The 21007-nt window shown below is 40.1% G+C and overlaps 3 protein-coding genes and 8 non-coding genes across 12 annotated transcripts; 7 read left to right on the top strand and 4 right to left on the bottom strand.

Annotated features, from left to right (window-relative positions):
• Positions 1–342: 342 nt before the first annotated feature.
• Positions 343–5726, top strand: c19h1orf198 (chromosome 19 C1orf198 homolog). Its single transcript, XM_068341871.1, has 6 exons — positions 343–663; positions 1818–1868; positions 2058–2183; positions 2789–2956; positions 3312–3641; positions 3953–5726. Exons 1-6 carry the CDS (start codon positions 358–360, stop codon positions 4007–4009), a joined length of 1038 nt encoding a protein of 345 aa, XP_068197972.1. The 5' UTR covers positions 343–357; the 3' UTR covers positions 4010–5726.
• Positions 5727–7369: 1643 nt separating this feature from the next.
• clec11a (C-type lectin domain containing 11A) lies at positions 7370–11189 on the top strand. Of its 2 annotated transcripts, none has more exons than XM_068341872.1 (5): positions 7370–7638; positions 8595–8712; positions 8793–8900; positions 9038–9121; positions 9820–11189. In XM_068341872.1, exons 1-5 carry the CDS (start codon positions 7552–7554, stop codon positions 10230–10232), a joined length of 810 nt encoding a protein of 269 aa, XP_068197973.1. In that variant the 5' UTR covers positions 7370–7551; the 3' UTR covers positions 10233–11189. The 2 variants fall into 2 exon arrangements, with proteins under 2 accessions (XP_068197973.1, XP_068197974.1); XM_068341873.1 differs by lacking the exon at positions 7370–7638 and adding an exon at positions 7673–7718.
• A 295-nt stretch (positions 11190–11484) lies between these two features.
• On the top strand, positions 11485–11556 carry trnad-guc (transfer RNA aspartic acid (anticodon GUC)). The gene has a single exon. It is a non-coding gene; the product is annotated as a tRNA-Asp (tRNA).
• Positions 11557–11938: 382 nt separating this feature from the next.
• trnad-guc (transfer RNA aspartic acid (anticodon GUC)) lies at positions 11939–12010 on the bottom strand. Its single transcript has one exon. It is a non-coding gene; the product is annotated as a tRNA-Asp (tRNA).
• A 427-nt stretch (positions 12011–12437) lies between these two features.
• Positions 12438–12509, top strand: trnad-guc (transfer RNA aspartic acid (anticodon GUC)). Its single transcript has one exon. It is a non-coding gene; the product is annotated as a tRNA-Asp (tRNA).
• A 1980-nt stretch (positions 12510–14489) lies between these two features.
• On the bottom strand, positions 14490–14561 carry trnad-guc (transfer RNA aspartic acid (anticodon GUC)). Its single transcript has one exon. It is a non-coding gene; the product is annotated as a tRNA-Asp (tRNA).
• A 559-nt stretch (positions 14562–15120) lies between these two features.
• trnad-guc (transfer RNA aspartic acid (anticodon GUC)) lies at positions 15121–15192 on the top strand. The gene has a single exon. It is a non-coding gene; the product is annotated as a tRNA-Asp (tRNA).
• A 291-nt stretch (positions 15193–15483) lies between these two features.
• Positions 15484–20919, bottom strand: selenol (selenoprotein L). The gene is made up of 9 exons (XM_068342800.1): positions 20759–20919; positions 19896–19974; positions 19688–19741; positions 19469–19514; positions 18700–18827; positions 18386–18500; positions 18143–18265; positions 17894–18031; positions 15484–17242 (listed from the first exon to the last, which is right to left on the bottom strand). Exons 1-9 carry the CDS (start codon positions 20862–20864, stop codon positions 17129–17131), a joined length of 903 nt encoding a protein of 300 aa, XP_068198901.1. The 5' UTR covers positions 20865–20919; the 3' UTR covers positions 15484–17128.
• On the bottom strand, positions 15821–15892 carry trnad-guc (transfer RNA aspartic acid (anticodon GUC)). The gene has a single exon. It is a non-coding gene; the product is annotated as a tRNA-Asp (tRNA).
• Positions 16001–16072, top strand: trnad-guc (transfer RNA aspartic acid (anticodon GUC)). The gene has a single exon. It is a non-coding gene; the product is annotated as a tRNA-Asp (tRNA).
• Positions 16419–16490, top strand: trnad-guc (transfer RNA aspartic acid (anticodon GUC)). Its single transcript has one exon. It is a non-coding gene; the product is annotated as a tRNA-Asp (tRNA).
• Positions 20920–21007: the final 88 nt, after the last annotated feature.

A 21007-nucleotide genomic window follows, 5' to 3' on the forward strand; every position in this document is an offset into this window, starting at 1 on the left:
TTTGTGTAATTTTGAAATAAGCAATAGCTGAAATACGTTCCACCACGCCTCAAAGCACGAAATCATTTATGAATATTTATCATCAATACAATAATTAATCGAAACCTTTAGGTCAGCTGTGTTTACGGATTTTGGCAGGAAACGTGAAATCTAGCCACACAGCGATATAGGTAAAATTATTCACTATAATATACAAGTAATTTTAACAAGCTAGTTCCATTTTCCTTAACGCTACCACTAGATGGCGACGTAAACCCGTCATTTCCCTGTGTTCGTCACGTGACTTTGACAGGCCCCGCCCTCCGCCCACACTGTTTCCTTTTCACTCAAAATAAACACAGCTGGCAGTGTTGAAAGATGGCCGCCGCAACAATGGCGGGGCTAGACGCGCACAGAATGGAGGAAAAGAAGTTCGAATACTTCTCCTCCATCAACTCCATGGCGAAGAAAATAATGCAGGAGAGAGAAAACATTAAAGCCAAACACGGCTCCTCCTGGGAGAAAATGACACCGCAAGAACAAGACGACGCCATCGACAATGAGATGATGGATCCTCATGTCAGAGCCCGATATGCGATGCACAGAGTTGACCGTGAAGAAGTGGTCTGTTACCCGAAACTGCTCATAGAGACGGGTCAGAAAATAGTTCACTTCGGAGAAGAGGTACAGGAACCACTTCAAAAATGATAGTAGCTAGTTTTGTGAATGTCTAATTGGTCAGAAAAGCCTGCGTTGTTGCGTTTGCTAATTAGCCACTTAGCCTTTGACGCACGGTGATAAACGTCATCGACTACGTGACACGTGAACTGAACTCACATGAATTCAACCTTTTCTCTGGTTTAAAAGTAGTTGTACGTCTTTGCGTATTGCAAGTTTATAATAATTCTCATAATTCGAGGTTTACATCACATATTTTTGTGGTGAGAAGTTTTTGAGTCTGGTGTACTGTATTTTTAAACGTAATTAGCCGCTGTGATTTTACCCAACTAATCCCAAATGGCCACTTCCTGGTTAAACTAACTACTCTTTTTTTTTAGACAAAACAAAACTTAGGAAAAGAAAACACAAGCATTCAACTTCAGGACAACACAAGTACCATTGGCATGCTGAAGGAAGGGCCATGAACGCTCCCCATTCCACAGCAGTGCCTCCGTGCCGGCATTGTGCATGCCCTGGTGCACTAACTACAGTACACGGACCAGTATCTGCATTAACATACACCTGATGCACCTCAGGAACTGTCTGTAGTCACCACTAAAGAATCAGTGAACTTCAGCACCATTAATAGCATGTATATCAAAAAAATAATAATCAAAACCTGATCAACATCATGATCACAAGTTTGCACTGCTGCTGTGCTTATATGTTGTTGGACCAGGGTGTGTGGGTACTTTCAGTAGGAGAGAATGACATCACAGTTTCAGTGAGCTCAGCCTAACCCTCATTGAAATCCTGTGGCATTGGTCGAGCCAGTACCAACATCCTCCACAGACGCTACAGACAGTTTTAGCTTTTACAGAAGAGTTGGCCGATGTCCCACAGGATGAAGTTGACAGCGTTGCCTGTCTTTAAAGACAAAGATTACCGCTGTGGTGTTTTAGTCTGTCCCTTTATTTTTACTGTTGATGTTCATCAATAATCAGAATTGTTCTTTTCATGTAAGTCAATCTACTAAAGCAAACTTACAGATCCCACTGTTGCATGTTGAATTCCTTTCAGTGTAGTCATGTAGACTGTTTTACATACACAAAATAATGAAGGAAAGTCATGATTTTTTTGTTTTGTTTGTTTTTTGCGACTGCTTTGTTTCTGCTTAGGATATTACCTGGCAGGATGAGCACTCTGCTCCCTTCTCATGGGAAACAAAGGTAAAAATTATTATACTTCTCCCTGAAATGTAACTGCAAACATATTTGGAACAATACTAAAGTACTACACCTACTTCTATTAATTTTCAACCAATGATTTTACAGTAATTAACTGTCAGAGTGTTAGAAATGAAAAGAAATGCCTGCTGCAAGTTTCCTGAGTTGTAAACTTTTCCTCACTTTTTTTAGAGCCAGCTAGAATTCAGCTTGACCTCCGGCTCAGCAGATCAGGCGATCTCAGCCACACCGGCCGACTTGAAGGCTATAAAAGTTCCTCATTCCAGTCAGCTTACTAAGAGTACACCTGGAACAAAGGTGTGATGGGGAGTGTACTGCCACCTCTTTATGTGGTTTTTATATTTATATCCCACAAAGCGCTGATGCTTTATAATTGTCAGTGTGTGTTCGTCCATCTGTCCACCAAATATCTTCACAACCGTTGAAGATAGAAAGATGAAAGAAAAAGCACATTACTTGGGCGGCAAAGGGGATGAAAATTAGATCACAACCTTGACCTTGTAAAAGTAGGTCATGGTCAAATTTTCACTTTGAAACCTTTTTAGGTACACATCTCTGAAAACTGATGATATGATCACAAAACAAAAGGCAACATTTTCAGGAAGCCAGAGGCGCAAAGAATTGTAGGTCAGGGTAAAATTTTGAATTCAGGGGTGTTGCGGGATGTTGCAGTCTCTGACTGCCTTGTTAGTACTTTAATTGACCTGGGTTAGGTCAGTGCAGACATTTGAGTGGATGTGGTGAAGATATGTCTCAGTATCACATGAGGATATCTAATAGCTCAACAGTGTGAAACATGAAGCTACTTTTTGATATACTCTGTTAATCACATCTTTAGACAGGGAACCCATGTATTTCATGACTAGACATTAGTCTGATCTTGTTACTATATGACGGTTAAGGTCGCCGTCAGCGAAGGGAGAAGGCCAGAGGAAGAATCGTCTTTCTGGAAGATCAGCGCTGAGAGGTCCAGGTTGGAGGGAGAGCAAGCCGACTTCCAGTCCCTGACCCCCAGCCAGATAAAGTTCCTTGAGAAAGGAGAGAAATCCCTCCCCTCCTACCTCCGACAGGTACAGTTTTTTAATCTGTCAGTTTTGCTCAGCTGAAATAAGTGCCCAAAGCAACACTTTTCTTTGACGCAATGTCATCAAGCTGTGGATCCTGAAATAGAATTTAGCCTGAAGCTGAGATAAATGGCATCTGATAAGGATCCACAAGAAGATCTGCAGTTTAAAAAAATGAGTAGATTGTGTCTGATCTTTTTTTTTCACATATTGAATAGTATACTCTAAATTCAGGTTTGTCTTCTTAACAGAACTAAGAAATGCTCTTCTATTCCAACACTTCACCTGTTTTTGCACCCTTTTCTTTGTCGGAGCCGCTGTAGATCACTTGGTTCGTTTTTACTGATCTATTTCTCTACAGGAGACCTCCAAAGAGCCAGAGGCAGTAGAGCCCCAACCTCCAGCACCTACCAAGTCCATTAAGCATCGAGCACCCAAACCCCCTGCTCCCCAGCCCCCTGTCGCCCCCACTGTTAGTGGAACACCCGCATCCATCTCCATTTCACCAAACCCAGTCCCACCTGTCAGTGTGCCTTCATCAGTTGGAGGATGGGAACGATCTCAGAGCACCCTGCCATCAGTCAGCAACACTTTGGATGAAATGTTCTCCTCCAGCATGATATCTAAGCCCCCCAGTAATGCCTCCGGTGCAGAGATAGAGAAAAGGGAAGAAGATTCTTCTTTTCAGCAGGTTAGTCTGAGCTGGAACACGTGTTACATTTGCTCCAAATCAAACTCACAGTTCATGTCACAGAAAAGAACACAAAAAATACAGAACCTTCTTAAGGTTCTGTCCACTTGTTTAGTCTGGACCAGCGTTTGTGTCAAAGCTTTCATACAGTCCTGAACAAACCAAACCACGAGTTAGTTTTGAAAAGATCCAAACAAGGAAATCCAAAGTTTGTAGCAACGGATTTAAATAACTAGTCATGTGCTGAGTGTTGCTTCCAGTGTTTTAACAGGATTGCGTCTGTCTCTCCCACGTACTTCCTTTCTCCCCAGTACAACACCAGCAACAGCATCCTGAAGACCGGATTTGACTTCCTAGACAACTGGTAAACCACAGCAAACGGCAGTCGCCACTCGGAATGGGTTACCGTCATCGTCACCCTGAAGAAGAACCACACTGCCATGGCTACAGACATCTGCGTCTAGATTTAACAAACAATGACCACATCAGTTATTGTCATTATCCTTAGTGGCGTGTTACCTCAAGACATTACCTCACTGCCTGTGTGCTGGTGCCCCCCCTCCCCTCTCTCTTAGGGTAGAAAGTCATCAACAGCTCACTAAACACCATCGGCCAACAAAATCTGTCACAGATGGCGTGTGTGCTCCCTCGTACCAGATCATTGTGGTACAAAGTTTCTATTATTATAACCCCATTTGCACTTCACCACTGCCGGCATCTTGGGTGCAACAAATTTTAAAAATAACACAGGAATGACACACAGTTCACATTGACATTCTTTGCTGTTTGAGAAGCATGTAGCCGAATGCTAGGTAGTTGCTTGCTCCATGGGTAAACTTTTGAAAGGTGTAAATGAGGGTTTTGTTTCATCACACCTGGATTTTGTGATCTTGGGACACTTGACAAGTGTAAATTGGACATATCACTTTAACTCTTCTGGGAAATTCTGTCATCTGATTTGTTTCTTCCTTCTTTCATTAATTTATAATTGGTTGTCATGGCTAGCTGGCTAGCAAAATTGTCAATTCTCAAAAGCTGATTTAAAAATCAGGAAATACCAGGTAAACTGGCAAACCTCCAGTCCTTTCCATGGCTGCAGCTGTTCATCAGTAATAACCATTACTTTTACTCTTTCATTCAAAAGTTATTAAATCTGCCTGTTACAGCAAACTAAACCCTTTTACTGACCAGGATTGTGAGTTCATGAGAAAAACTGTCTCTTCTCAATTTTAAAAAAATCATTCATAACTGCTTTTTCTTGCATGACAGGTTATTGAATTGCTCTAAACATTAACTAAGTATTCCTGGTAACCTGTTGTTTTAGTTGCTTGTATTATTATTGCACAGTAATTGTGTGGCTTGAAAGTTTTAGACATTCTAACACGGAGTTCCTCTGTATGTAACAGTGTAAAATTTTCATCCTTGAAAAAACACTCGAAGATTTATTTACTCTCAATATGCTTTTACTTATGTTTGCGTACATATTACTCTAAATATTAGCGCTTCAGAGCTCGGTGCTGGAATCCTGACCTGCATAGTGTCATCAGAAAATAAACTCTCTGGTTATGGAATTCTGGAATATCACATTTTACCATTGCATCACTTCATAAGAATATAATGGAATGCTGCCCCCCCCCCCCCCCCCAACTTTCACGCATTCATTTAATGAGATGGTTTCTATTTAAAAGTGGAAACTAGGCTATTCTGGCATTCCAAACAGAGTGGACAGGCCGGAGGAAGCCGTGGAAAACTCATGGCCAGTATGTTTGGGTGTGTGATCCTGTTACAGATGTTCTGCATAGATTCAGCATCTTGCCAAAGCTTTCTCACCACCTCACCTTCCAAACTGTCATCTTTGACCTCACAGTAGCGCTGAGAAAAGCCAGTGTGTATTTATAGTGTAAAGAGACACACTTGTAGTTATTTGTGCTACTTCTGTCATAGAGTTAAAATATCCATTGTGTTTTTCTTTTTTATATTTATCTGCTGATTGTATCTGATGCTCTTTGTGGATATTGCACTCATGCATTGTGTGAACACAGATTGGAAGGAAGAAAAATAAAAGTCATATATGTTTTATCTTTATTATGTGGAAAACAAATATTTGTAAAGGTTTTTGGACTCAAACAATTCTGTTCCCATTTATTGTTTCATAACCTACACTCCTTAATATCAGTGCCTGTGGGCTTTGCTCCATACTGCCACCTGTAGACACAAAAACAAATTATACAATGTGTTTGAAGTAAATATTAATATAAATCATTTTGAAGCTGTGTTGGTTCTTCATGTACAGTTTGTCCGTCTCCAGTCTCTGAACTGAGGCACCTCTGTAAGGTCCAGCCACCCTGTGTGCAGCACCACCCAAAGCCTCCAGGCTGTGAATGGCTGCTTTGTGTTCCTTCTCATGTATTTATTAACATCAAGATTCCCTTCAGCCAAAAGACTTTTTTCAGGGGGGTTTTCTTAAAAGCTTAAAGTTAAAAGCACAAAAACCTAACATACAAAAATGAAAAACAACAGTAACACAAGCCAAATTTAAGACTAAGAATAAACACTTCTGTGAGGGGTCTTCTGCATTTTTAACAGCTGAGAGTCAGTCAGCGGTGCAGAAAATGTGTTGGAGCCGTCCTGAGACTCGAACCGAGTGTGTGTCCTTTACTAACAGCTCACAATCCCAGTCGCTGCCGGAGCTCCTCCCAGACTCCAGATTCTGGCTTTCCCTGGAAATTCTGCTGGATTCTTGTGGCATTTTAACTGGCAGACCTCCTGTTACGCACACATAAGCAAACACATTAGTTTTCCTTCTAGTGAGTCCATCTGTCATGATTTTCCTTGATTGGATTCCCATATTTCCCTGACTACTGATGTATCAAATTAAACTTGAAAAGCTTGGCAAGTATGGGGAGTATTTAGCTAAACAATAAAAGGTGTGTGTGTGTGTGTGTGTGTGTGTGTGTTGTGACTACGGTATCCTCATGTGTACAGGCACACTGTGCAGCAGAACCTATTGAAGATTTTAAGCCATAGATAATATTAAAGACGATTAAACAACAAATATACATCTGGGATGAAAGTCACGTTTTGACCTATGAAACTGTCAGTTTGTCAAACTGCTATCAAACTACTACCAAGGGCAAACGTTTTGGGGTACACCATCCTTATAAGTCCATACATTAAATAGTATGTCAACAGAGACATCTCCATGACAACCAGGCAAACTCCAAATTGTGTCACAGGGCTGAATGCTTCAGAAAACAGCAAGTTGTGGTTCTTTATGAAACTAATCATTGCTATGAGCTTCAAACGTATTCAGCACTGACAGCACCATGTTTTATCTGAAGTCTGGTTACTTGAGTACCTGTGAAAAGTTTACTTCTCCAAAGTCAGCAGTCAAACCAAAGAAAAACGTTGACTTCTCCTACGTCTTGAACCAATGAAATCATTGTTAAAACAATAAAAAATGCTTCATCTCAAAAAGTGCACAAAGATCCTGTTCCCTCTGTTCAAAAGCAGATGTGTGCTTTCCATGGGACAGAAACCTATGATGTTGTCCCCTGAGCAGAAGTGCATGTAACAAAGAATGGAAATGGGAAATGGGAGTCGGAACAAAGAGCTTTCCTGTTGTTTTGGGAGAAAAACAGGACGTCCTGAAGAAGGCAGAGAGGCTCTCAGACAGCTGGGATGTGACTGCAGTTCTCTTCTGGTACCTGATTTTTGGTGTGTGTGTTTTTTATAGGGGGAGGTGTACACCAGCTCCCATTCACATTTCCACTGGCAGATTCCTGCTGATGTTCCCGCTTCAGTGAGACCTAAACCAGGGTCAGGAGGAAAAGAGGAGTGAAAGAAGGGAGAGACAGACTCTTTGGGAGTTTTCCTTTCTGGGTAAAAGCAGATTCACAGGAATCAGAAGATGGGACCGGCAGTCACTTCGCTCACCCTCTTATATTTTTGTTCTCTGGGCGTTCCTGCAGGATGGGCCGACGCCTCACCAACACAGGTCAGGACCGGATGTGTTCTTTTTACTGCTGGAACATCAACTCTGACTGATGTGGCCGTTCACGGTCTATGCCAGTGAGGGTAAATCTCTGTATCCATGTACAAAGTGCTGCGTGTGCGTGTTGGAGGTGGAGCTAAATCAGATATGCTGAGATTTATGTGCCAATAAATGAGTGTAAGGAAGGTACTGTAGCAGGTTAAAATTGTGTGCCGTTGTGAGAGATGATGTCATGGACAGAAGACATACATCAGGCGAGTTCAACACAATAACAGCGTAGCTGGGTTGGTGAGACTGGTGGTTGTGATGAGGAGGTGGGCAATCTGGTATGTTCTGCAGCAGCATACAAGACTAGGATGACATAAGATAAGAGTTTATATTGGTTCTGGTAGAGTTTACATAGTTGGAAGCTAAGATAGATTTGAATAGATTTCTCTGGATCGCTGAGAAGCCGATGGTGAGGAAGTCAAGTCAGGGGGTCATCAACTCATCTGAAGATTGATGGTTTGATTCCCAGCTCCTGCGTTTGACGTGTTAAAGTATCTGATGACTCTGAAGCCTCTGTGCGAATGCATGAATGCTGGCTTGTTGACTTGCAATGTGATTGTTGCTCAGGATAACATTCCGATGTCAACAATAAAATGATGTATTGCTTGAACTGAAACAACTGGCTCGAGTAGCTAGATTTGCTTTGAATATTTCTCTGTTCCTCTGTGAGAAAAATTAAAGTTTGAAAATGATGCACATCGAGATGTTGTCAGGGAGATAATTCAGATTTTGTTTTAAATCCTAAATTTTTAAATCTTTTGACCATCTTGTTTGGTTTGATCTCAATCTAGACAAAGTTACATATGGTAGAAACAGCATCTGAGAAATGAGAACATTGTGAACTCTCTCTCTCTCTCTCTCTCTCTCTCTCTCTCTCTCTCTCTCTCTCTCTCTCTCTATCCTTTTTTCAGGCATCTCTGCCTGAGGTGAAGAAGGCGAGAGGAGACCTCCCAGATATTCTTCCAGAGCTTGAACAACCAGAACCAACAAGCCCAGTTTCAGACTTTGAAAACTCATACAACTATGTCTGTGAGTCTGATTATTCATCTCCAGATCTGGTCTAAGTGAACACACTCTGAATCATGAAGCACCCACATTCTGTTCCATAGTGTCCAGACTGGCTTCCATGGATCAGGCTATCCACAAGCTGAATGTAGGTCACTACACTCTGGATGTTAAAGTCAGCCAGTTGGTGGACCGTCTGTCCAGGATGGATGGTAAGATGAGGACTTACTTTCCCACTGTCCACACACTTTTACAATCTATATTTCTTTTCAGTCAGTTTCCTTAAAAAAATTAACTGGACTACCTGGTAAAGACATTCATATCTCCTTGTTGTTCTCTAACATGGTAGCTAAAGTGGGGGAGCTGGAGGACAACATCCGAGAGGTCTATCAACACAGCAAGGACAACCGCAAGGAGACGGGAAGATTGGAAGGTAACCCGATTTCTGTCGCTGAGGTTTCTGTGTATATCATTGAACAGATAGAGCTTTGGACGTGACAAAATTTTCTGACATACCATAATAGGCCAGTAGAGGGAGGAATCATCCTGAGAAAGTCTCCTAAGAACATTACTTTCATCTACTTAAGAGTATTCTTTGAACAATTATGACTAGTAGAGTTCCTTATTTTTAGGGCTGAAAAAAGTTTAGGAGAATAAACAAGAGAATAGGTAGATAAATAAATAATGCTACACTGACGTCTCAAGGGCCTGAGGGCGGGGTCAGCTCAAGCTTCAAAAACTTTTGACCTTACATGCGATTTTACCTTCATTCAGCTCATTGTTTTAGTTTATCTCCATTTCCTCAGACATTTTTCTAAGCGCATTCGTTCATTCATTCATTCAACCAAAGTTATCAACTGGCATATGAGAATTAACTTTTTTTTTCTGTATTTCGCAGAAATTAACGACTGGGATAAAATAGAGCAAAAACAAATGCTAGTTTATCTTTGTATCAGTTTTCTTAGATAAACATTTTACCAAATTAACTATTTTATGAAGCGATGATGTCCCTCCCCCTAGTGGATTGATCTGTTATTGCAGATTTTACGGGCCAATAAAACGTAATGTTTTTGTCAGTTTTCAGCTGTCAAAAATGTTTAAATAATTTCCTTAATGTCCTGTGCTTCTTAGGTTGTCACAAGGGACGCAGGATCGGATACAAATGCTATCTGGTGTATAACAGCTACGAGGACTACGCCGGAGCATCCCGGAAGTGCATTGAGCGCGGTGGCCGCATGGCGATGCCACGTGACCGCAGGGAGCAAGAGGCCCTCGCCGACTACGTCAAGTCGTTCTTCCACCCAGGGAACTGGCCCGTCTGGTTGGGTATCAACGACCTGCGGGCTGAGGGCATGTACCTTTTCGATGACGGGACGCGGGTGTCGTACTTCCAGTGGCGCAAACACTTCCTGTCCAGCCAACCGGACGGAGGGAGACGGGAGAACTGCGTGTCGATGTCGTCAGATGATGGTGACTGGTGGGACCACTACTGCGACCGGACCATGAACTATCTCTGCGAGTTTGATGATAGGGTGGCACTTTAAAATCAGTACTATTTAAGCACAAATCTGGCGCTTCTTTAACTGTTGGTGGCTGATCATTCATTCATGCATTCATTCATTCTATTAAAAAAAAAATCCCATCATAAGAGATTTAAGCGCACCTCTGTGGTCATCCAAAGATAGCAGTCCGTATTTTGTTATTCTCAACATTTAATGACTCTTCATTGATTCAGAAAATGGTTTAAATTAGATGTTTGAGGGACCTCATCACGAACCAGTCCAGAATAAAATCCTCTCCTCTCGAAACTTCCCCACAGCACCGAAATGTTTATTTGCTTTGTTGTCTACCAGCCCTTTATGGTCATTTTAAATTAGCTGAATATTGAATATATCAGCTGAATATTTTTTTCTCTAAAAAAAAATCTGATGCATTTTTAAACCCCTTGAGTATATTAGATTGATTCTCTTGTGTCATAAATTTTGTAAGTCAGAAAACAAATGTTTGTTAAATGTTCTGTAAATCCCAGGTGTACCATTTTGGGTGTTAGTCTTGTATAGTATTGTAAAAAAAAAAAAAAAAATTGGGGGAAAAGTACACCCAACTTCAGACTTTTGTGAAACATGTCTCAAGTGCATATTTAAATTTTGAATGTAACGAATAACACTTCATCGGGTTATATTATTACAAGTTTTTATTACTGTACTCATAATGACAGTGTCGGTGAGAAGTTCCGCGAGTTGGAGACTACAAGCGTCTTTTCGTTGGACCAAACACATATGTATGTGTTTATATTACATATACATACATGAGCATGTAATCTCTATCTGTTATTGCTTTATTGAACCATGTAAGGATCAAGGATCATAACTCCTATATGTGTGACCACCCTGCTCTGCTGTTTGGATAAGGAATGGCTCAGGAGTCGCGGTGGGTGGATCAGTTGTGTATTTATTCCTGAGAACAACCACACACAAGAATAAATTGAGTGTTGGTCGGGACACAGGCTCCAATAACACCACAGCATACCAGCTTCTCTCCGCTGTAGACTACTCACAGTGATTGTATAGTGGCTTGTGTTTAATATTGCTGATTAAACTGATGGACGATTTAAATATGATCAGAAACTAGAATGCTTCTCTGCAAATGTGATCAAGTGGAACTCCTTTTTCGTCAAGATATATGTGAGAAAAAAAGGCATTCTGAAAAAATAAACTCAAATTTAACTGTAAAGTTTGTTTTAGAAAAGAGAACAATTTTAGGAACAATTTCAATGGAATTTTGAAGTGTGAGACATCCTCGTTAGTATAGTGGACAGTATCTCCGCCTGTCACGCGGAAGACCGGGGTTCGATTCCCCGACGGGGAGTGAGGTTTATTTCAACATTTTCACTCAGGGAGCTCTCAGGAAATTTGGGGCCTCAGGAGACATAAAAGATGAATTTGGGGTTTGATTGATTGACTAAGGGGAGCACTTTTGAAAAATATGAAACTGGGAATGGAATTTTTTGGCTAAATATATGTGTTCGAAGGTGCGTATGTTCGATGACCGCCACAGGGTGGCAGCAGAGCATTGCAGTATGGAGTTAGGATGTGATTTACTAATACAGTACGTGACTGAATGTGAATGTGATTATTGTGTGCAAATAATGTTATATAGTTAATGTTGACTAGCGTGAGTTGAGTTAATACTTCATTAAGACCTCAACGTGTATAAGATTTAGACAATCACGTGGAAAAACACATGGTAACTCCCCGTCGGGGAATCGAACCCCGGTCTTCCGCGTGACAGGCGGAGATACTGTCCACTATACTAACGAGGATGTCTCACACTTCAAATTCCATTGAAATTGTTCCTGAAATTGTTCTCTTTTCTAAAACTTTACAGTTAGTTTGCCGTTTTTCTTTTCAGAATGCATTTTTTCTCACATATATTTTGACGAAAAAGGAGTTCTACTTGATCACATTTGCAGAGAAGCATTCTAGTTTCTGATCATATGTAAATCGTCCATCAGTTTAATCAGCAATATTAAAGTCTCCATGTGAGGATCCAGGACAGGTTGGTGCTTCATCTTCTGTCGCCATCTAGTGAATCTATGAGATTGGAGACTCCGGTCATTCTTATTTAATGTTGACTAGCGTGAGTTGAGTTAGGATATCCCTTACGAATACTGTTAATCACCTAATACCTCATCCCATAACTACCACCTACGTCATTTGATACTTACGGTTTTCGGAGTCCAACCAACATCCTCGTTAGTATAGTGGACAGTATCTCCGCCTGTCACGCGGAAGACCGGGGTTCGATTCCCCGACGGGGAGACAAGATGCTTTTTAACATTTTCACACAAAAAGTTCTCAGGAAATTTGGGGGCACAGGACACAACAAAGATGAGTTCGGGTTAGGGTTAGGTGGGTTAGGGTTAGGTGGGTTAGGGTTAGGTGGGTTAGGGTTAGGTGGGTTAGGGTTAGGTGGGTTAGGGTTAGGTGGGTTAGGGTTAGGTGGGTTAGGGTTAGGTGGGTTAGGGTTAGGTGGGTTAGGGTTAGGGTTAGGTGTTTTAATTTGAATTAGTTTTACTTTGGAAAAAGAGAACAACTTCAAGAACAATTAGCGCTCCAACATCCTCTAAAATCCAAAATCTTCTTTTTAATACCGGCACTATTTGACTCTACTAACATCTGCTTTATTTGAAAACGTTTGAACCTTCTTCTTGGTTTTAACCCACAACTTTAATATTTTTATACAAGAATCTAACAGATTTTGACACTTCATGAATCTCTTCACGTCCACAAGATTGGTGGACCGTCTGTCCAGGATGGACTTTCTTTCTCACTGGCCAGACACTTTTCCAAACTATATTTCTTTCCAGTCAGTTTCCTTAAAAAAAATAAAAAATGATTCAAAAATGATGTAAAAACATTAAAAACTACTTAATTTCGTGAAACTGAATCAAATATATTTCCTGTTCGTTTGATGCTTTTATTTTGAGCGACCACCGGACATGAACACATATTGGTGACACTGCCATCCTGTGGTCAATGGCTGTATTACACATTTTATGTTGGTCATATGATCGCAGATACGATGCCAGTGCATCTGGATGAAATATTCTAAATAAAACTTCATAAAATAATTTTAATGTTACTTTACATATCTGAACATATCTCAAATATCACTATGTATTTTTTACTTGATAGAAGAAAACCTTTTCTTAAGATGAACGAAACAAATTAAAATATTTCCTTCAAAGTTGGAGTGCATGGGACACTTTTGGTTCGATGCAAATGGAGATTTATCATTTCAACGTGCAACATTCTTGATTGTCGGATAAGTTAAGCCAACAATTAAAGGATGTGACTCCTGAGGTGAACTCAAAAACAAAAACAAAACAAACACACAAAGACAAAGAGACACAAAAAGTTTTTAAAGGAAAGAAAATACAAGCAAAATAAGACATGCATGCTGAATTCATATTTGAGCCCTGAGCTCGGGTAAGTACTGTATACTCAAACCACTTCCTGCTCAGTAAATACATTTCCTACCCTCCTGTGGCCATACTGTGTAACTACAACAGCAACAATACTGTACATTGGTACACGCAATTAAATTAATACAAGTACTGATACAACAGCACCAAAAGCCTTAAGACAAACACAATAATTACGTCAATTACCCTAGCTTTATGTCTGTTTAACTATTCCGTGGAAAAAACCACAACAAAGTTTTTTCGCAAGACGTGTGAATTTAATGTGTACAGTAATACTACGTTCTTGAAGGATCTGTATTCGTGGTGCCCTCTTGTGGACATAGTGGGTAACTACAAACACATTGAAATTAGACGTTGAAGTTAGACGTTGTTAGATTGTCTGTAGCTTCCGGTTGTGACTATCAAAATAATTTTAATCGACGGCACTAATGCATGTCTACCCCCCTCCCATTGCAAAACACATCACGTAGATTTTTCATGACAATGTCATGATTTTATATTTCATATGATATTTCAGCTCACCTTGAATGTGCAATATGTCCTAGAACGTTAGTCATTGTGATTGGATTTGTTGTTAAATTCATCATTTGTGTTCGAAGGTGCGTATGTTCGATGACCGCCACAGGGTGGCAGCAGAGCATTGCAGTATGGAGTTAGGATGTGATTTACTAATACAGTACGTGACTGAATGTGAATATTGTGTGCATATAATGTTATATAGTTAATGTTGACTAGCGTGAGTTGAGTTAATACTTCATTTTAAGACCTCAACGTGTATAAGATTTAGACAATCACGTGGAAAAATACCTGGTAACTCCCCGTCGGGGAATCGAACCCCGGTCTTCCGCGTGACAGGCGGAGATACTGTCCACTATACTAACGAGGATGTCTCACACTTCAATTCCATTGAAGTTGTTCCTGAAATTGTTCTCTTTTCTAAAACTTTACAGTTAGTTTGCCTTTTTTCTTTTCAGAATGCATTTTTTCTCACATATATTTTGACGAAAAAGGAGTTCTACTTGATCACATTTGCAGAGAAGCATTCTAGTTTCTGATCATATGTAAATCGTCCATCAGTTTAATCAGCAATATTAAAGTCTCCATGTGAGGATCCAGGACAGGTTGGTGCTTCATCTTCTGTCACCATCTAGTGAATCTATGAGATTGGAGACTCCGGTCATTCTTATTTAATGTTGACTAGCGTGAGTTGAGTTAATACTTCATTTTAAGACCTCAACGTGTATAAGATTTAGACAATCACGTGGAAAGATGCTTGGTAACTCCCCGTCTGGGAATCGAACCCCGGTCTTCCGCGTGACAGGCGGAGATACTGTCCACTATACTAACGAGGATGTCTCTTACGAATACTGTCAATCACATAATAGCTCATCCCATAACTACCACCTACGTCATCTGATAGTTACGGGTTGGGAGTCCAACCAACATCCTCGTTAGTATAGTGGACAGTATCTCCGCCTGTCACGCGGAAGACCGGGGTTCGATTCCCCGACGGGGAGAAAGGTCGTTTTGTAACATTTTCACACAAAAAGTTCTCAGGAAATTTGGGGGCACCGGAGACAACAAAGATGAGTTCGGGGTCGTTTTTTTTTTATATAGTACTTTTGTAAAATATGAAACTTGAAAATGGATTTATCTTGGATTTTGGTTATACATTTCAGTTAAAAGTTTCTGAAGTAAAGAGTTATTTTGTGTATAGTTTTAAGTGTTTTAATTTGAATTTTACTCCGTACAAAGAGAAACGGACAGAACTAAACCCACAGGGGAAATGGTCGTACTAAAAAAAATAATTAAGAAACACATGAGGCAACATTTATGCATGAATCATAGCAGTCTCACCTGTTACACGTCATCACTACGTAGGTGTTCAAACTGTACATCACTTCCTTGTTGGTACAATAGACAGTAGATTTGTCAGATTAGACAACTCCATAAAGATGTCATCACGCTGGGGTGGAAGGAGCCGGAGCTGGTGTGTGTGTGTGTGGGGGGGGGTGATGATGAGGTGATGATGATGATGATAGAGGTAAAAAAACAACAAAACAAACAAACGCGGAACTTAAAATTATCCACCGGCAGAAAATCAAAAAACCGTTCTACACAATCACGTTTAAAAGCTTTCAGCCACTCCCCGTCGGGGAATCGAACCCCGGTCTTCCGCGTGACAGGCGGAGATACTGTCCACTATACTAACGAGGAAGACGCTTCCAGGCCCAACCCGTAACTATCGGATGACGTAGGTGGTAGCCATGGAATGAGATGTTATGCAAAATATATAATCACTGACATGCATCACCATGTACAACATCCTCGTTAGTATAGTGGACAGTATCTCCGCCTGTCACGCGGAAGACCGGGGTTCGATTCCCCGACGGGGAGTTAACAAATATTTTTCCTCGTCATTGTCTGAAAGTTAAATAATGAAGTCTTAAACTGAAGTATTAACTCATCTCACGCTCGTCAAGATTAAATAAGAATACTAGATGGTGACAGAATATGAAGGTCCAATCTGCCCTGGATCCTCACATGGAGACTGTAATATTGTAATATTGCTGATTAAACTGAGTGACGTTTTGAATGTTACCAGAAAATAGAATGCTTCTCAGCCAATATGATCAAGTGGAACTCCTTTTTTCGTCAAAATATCTGCGAAAATAAAGCATTCTGGAAAAAAAAAACAAATCTAATTTTGATGTAGTTTTAAGAAAAAACTGTGTTTATCACATCCTCGTTAGTATAGTGGACAGTATCTCCGCCTGTCACGCGGAAGACCGGGGTTCGATTCCCCGACGGGGAGTCAAGTTTATTTCAACATTTCCACTCAGGGAGCTCTCAGGAAATTTGGGGCCTCAAATACTTTTAAACGTGATTGTCTAAAACAGCGTTCCCCAACCAACCTTTCAACCTGTAACCACAGGATGACTTAAGTGACTCTTTTGCAATGTACCCCACCTCCCCTAAACCTGTACCAAAAGGTTTACATTATTATTACATATGAAAAATGAACCAGTCAGGTTTGGTGTTACATAGGTGAGGTTTAACAACTGATTTTAATACCGGTACCAAAATTACTCTTGAAAGATGACTAAAACTAGAACTCTCTTCAAACTGGAACAACTTGCGCAACAAATTGATGCAATTACCAGATCTGTCCTGATATTCAATGCCATACAGAAAAACATGTCTATTTCTTAAAGAGTTAAAAATGCAATCACACTTCATCTTATTAATAGCTTCATTTCTGATAAATCTACTCCAAACACAACACTGATACCACAAAGAAGATCAGCTGTCTTCACTGTTCTTTATCGGTCACACCTCTTCATCTTGTCATGAGTGTGAGACATGACGTCATAAATGTGAGTCAAAGAGCTGTTCCTTCTGTGTAGTGTCAGTGATGTGTTTAACGCCCGATTCTGAAAAGTTTTGCAGCTTTCAAGGATCCACAGCCTGCAGGATGTCCTTCACAGCCGGTCTGTCATGTGGGTTTTTACTTGGATGGCATAGAAGGACCTTTCCTTCTTCATCCAGCAAGAAGTCACCTCCCAACTGCAAAAGAGAAAACCCAAAAGTTGCAATTCTCTGAACGTTTTATCAGCATGCTTTCAGTGAAAGTTACTACAAAGAGTACAAAGAAAAATACAAAAATAACAAATAGAGGAACATTTTTAAGGTTTGACTTTCATTTACAAGGATCCTTTTGTTCAGAAGCTGGCTCTTAAGACGCTGCGTGCTTTACAATCTCATCTCGAGAATCTAAAAAAAAAGTAGTTCCAGCACAGAAGTTTTAGTTTTGAAACAAATGAAACTAGTCTGAAATAGTACAAGTTTGTAGAGCTTGAGGTAGGTAATCGTTGGAAAGGTCACAAAAACATTTAAGACTCTATTCAACCTAATTTTAGCCACTTTAAATTTGAGTCTTGGTTCAATTAATGTCTCCACATACACTGCCATGCACACCGTCTGTAAACAAAGAAAACAACCTGGATGCTATTATAATGTAAAAATATCACCATTCATATCCCAAAGAGAAATAGCAACAGCACCAACTTCATGTTTGTATGAAATTATGAAAGTTGACAAAGAAACACTGCAGCAGCTGAAGAACCAAACCAACCAAAATGCTGTTTAGAATTCAAACACAGCGGTGAAGTTATGCAGTTCATGTCGATCCAAAAGACAGTGTAGATAAGAATGAACCTGGTAGAGATCTTCGAACAGGCGGAAAGGGAATTCTGGGAAGTCCCTGCCTGCAGTAATGTACTCTGAGCTCTGCAGCAGGGAGCCAAACTTCATGACTTTGGAATAGGACGAGCCAAGGCCAAAACTCCTGTAAATCTGCAGCACATAAAAAACCCCCACCTGCTTAGGATTTAGCAATGTGAGAAGCACAGTGTATGTGAAGTATTTGGGTTCTTCACACACCCACACACTCATACACATCCTGACCTTCCTCTGTTGGTCCAACACCATCCTGAAGCTACATCCAGTCTGCTCCAGCCAGAGCTGAGCTCCCTCTGCGCTTCCGAAAGAAACCACCAAGACCTGCACCGACCGAGCCTCAAGGTCAGCCTGCAGGGAAAGCATCACATGACCTTCTACACCAAGGAAATCCTACACACAACACCATGGGTGTTTGTAATTTGTGTTGTTTAATCTGAAGTCGTCCCATCAAATTGGAGAAACACTGACCCGACTGGCCTCCAGCTTGGCCACGTGGTCTCGTCACGGCAGTCATCCAAAATGTCTGATGAGAACCAGCAGCAGCTTCTGACCCCGATCCAGGTACTGACCCAGAGTCATACTCCTGCAAACACAACACAAAAAATCTCAGAAACCACATTTATACGTGATTTAATGAAATACAGAACTGTTCTCTGATAGGTATCATCAAAAAATTATATTTACACCTAAGAAAACGCATCCAAACATGCTAGTTTTCCTTTAAATTTGATTTCATGCTGATTTAGGGTTAGGTTAGGTTTGGTGTCAGGACTTAAACTAACTTTTCACTGCGTCCATCAGTGAGTGGAATATCAAGGCTCAGACTGTCGGCTATCTTTGCTCCTGACAGCTGCCAGTCTGTCATCTGGAGACCTTCGTCCACTCGCTCCAGGAAGGAGTCCCACTCGCTCTGTGCGTGCACACACACACACACACACACACACACACACACACACACACACACGAAAACAAAATAAAAGTGCATAATGTCAATAATAAAATGGTTCAAAGACCAATCTTTCAGTTAATGTATAACTTATGACCTAATTATAAGTAAAGAAATGAAAGTTTTTTAATGCCACTGACCTAAAAAAAAAAAGACCATATAATGTTTTCTGTCATAAAATTACAGCATGAATTAATTTAGACACTTTTATTTTCAGTCATTAATTAAAGAATACACCAATGGAGAATATATCTCCTCATTTACTGCAGTAATCTACAATATCAGAGCACTTATTCTTTCCAGATCATTTATACCTGAACTGCATGAGAAGTCAGAGGGAAACACTTTACTATGTTTATTGTATAACTAAAAATGACCTTTTAATTATTTTAAGAACACACAATCAATATATGAATCAGAATGTATAAGTAAAGGTATAGATTAATGTAAGTCATTATTGGTTTCTGTGGGATAATTTGCTATTTGTCATTGAAATCATTTTAAGTGGTTGAACAATTGTGTATTTTAACATTTAACATTGAAATCACACCATTCTGGACAGGCAATACTGCATAATGTGTACTTCTATTTTCATGCATACAGACCTCCAGCTGCAGAAGTTCATCTATCAGCTCTTTCACTTCCGCATTGCTGAAAAACACATTTATTGTCACAATGGATATCATGGATACAGTAGTATACACAGTAAATACATATTTACCTAGCTACACTACCATTTTGGTACCATTCATTGAAATTATAACGAAGAAAAAGGAGAAAACCATTTGAAACTGTTATTATTTAACAACATTAAGCGTAATTACTGATAAGACTTCTGCCAGAGGGCTTCTGCTTCACTCTTTGTCTTCACTCCAATGCTAAAAAACAGAAACAACACACACAATGTCATCATCCATCCATCCATCCATCCATCCTGAATATCATCTTAATAAAAACACAGAAAAATCAGTATTGAAGCAGTGGATTACTTCTATGTATTCTTTGACTCTACGGATGGTTAGAGCACCTCACCGTTGGTAGAACTGAGGTCCGACTGTGAGTAGACCAAATAAAGTGGTAATCTTATGTGGGGAAAACTGCTCCTTAGACTCTGTATGAGAACAAAAGACTATAGTTACCAGCCAGGATCATTATTGGGAATAAGCATGACAGGGATTATATTACTCCACCTTCATGCCAGAACGGCTTTAAATACAAATATAAAATTCCTCCTCCCTACAGTAATAGGTAGGGTCCAAAAGCATCTTGGGAAACAGTGTTAGAGACATTTTCACTTAGTTAATGGTTTTATTGTTAAAAAGATTTGCCAACTTTCATTACTTTAAAGAAACTCTGTGTGTGTGTGTGTGTGTGTGTGTGTGTGTGTGTGTGTTTCCATCAAAAAAAGATAAATAATTTACTTAAAATTTAGCATAGCAAATATTCAAGTAATAAGCACTCAGAAAACAATTTTCTGAGTGAAACAGTTCTCCTGAACTCACTTTGGAAACTGAAAACCATAAACATTAATTACAAAAGATGGGAAAGAAATGTACGTACAGTATTTGACATCTGGAAACGTTTTGTAAGGCTTATTGATGAGATAGTTTTGTATTTGATTGTAACCCCCAATTTACATCCATATTTTACATTTTTTATTTTTTAAATTTATATTGAACTATTGGGACCAACCCTGGCATTAAGACTGTCAAAAAATATTTAAGTGATTTCACTGAATATGCATGCAGAAACAAGGTACAGTACTTCAGCCATCGTTTGCAGGACTGAATTATAAAATACAACACGAATTCCTCTTGATCATGGAACAATTTGAGCATCATTTTAGTGCTCTATAGATCTATGACGACCAAATAAAACTGTAACACCTATCTTACCTCCTGCTTCCGTCTGGGCATCCTGAAGAAGAGCTTTGCTTAAGTTGACCAAATCAGTCAGAGCACTTATCAAAGTCTCCTCCGACACCGTCCCGGTCCCAGCCATGATCACACTCTATTCTCCCATTCTAAACTACACTCCATAAATACAAGACAAATCAGTCGCTACTTCCGGTATCTGCCACGTGATATCCGCCTCTGGCCCGCCCCTTCAGGAAGTGAGCTGCAGAGGTGAAGAAGCAGGTGCGA

The sequence above is a fragment of the Antennarius striatus genome, chromosome 19 (genome assembly GCF_040054535.1).
Source record: "Antennarius striatus isolate MH-2024 chromosome 19, ASM4005453v1, whole genome shotgun sequence".
NCBI lineage: Eukaryota > Metazoa > Chordata > Actinopteri > Lophiiformes > Antennariidae > Antennarius > Antennarius striatus.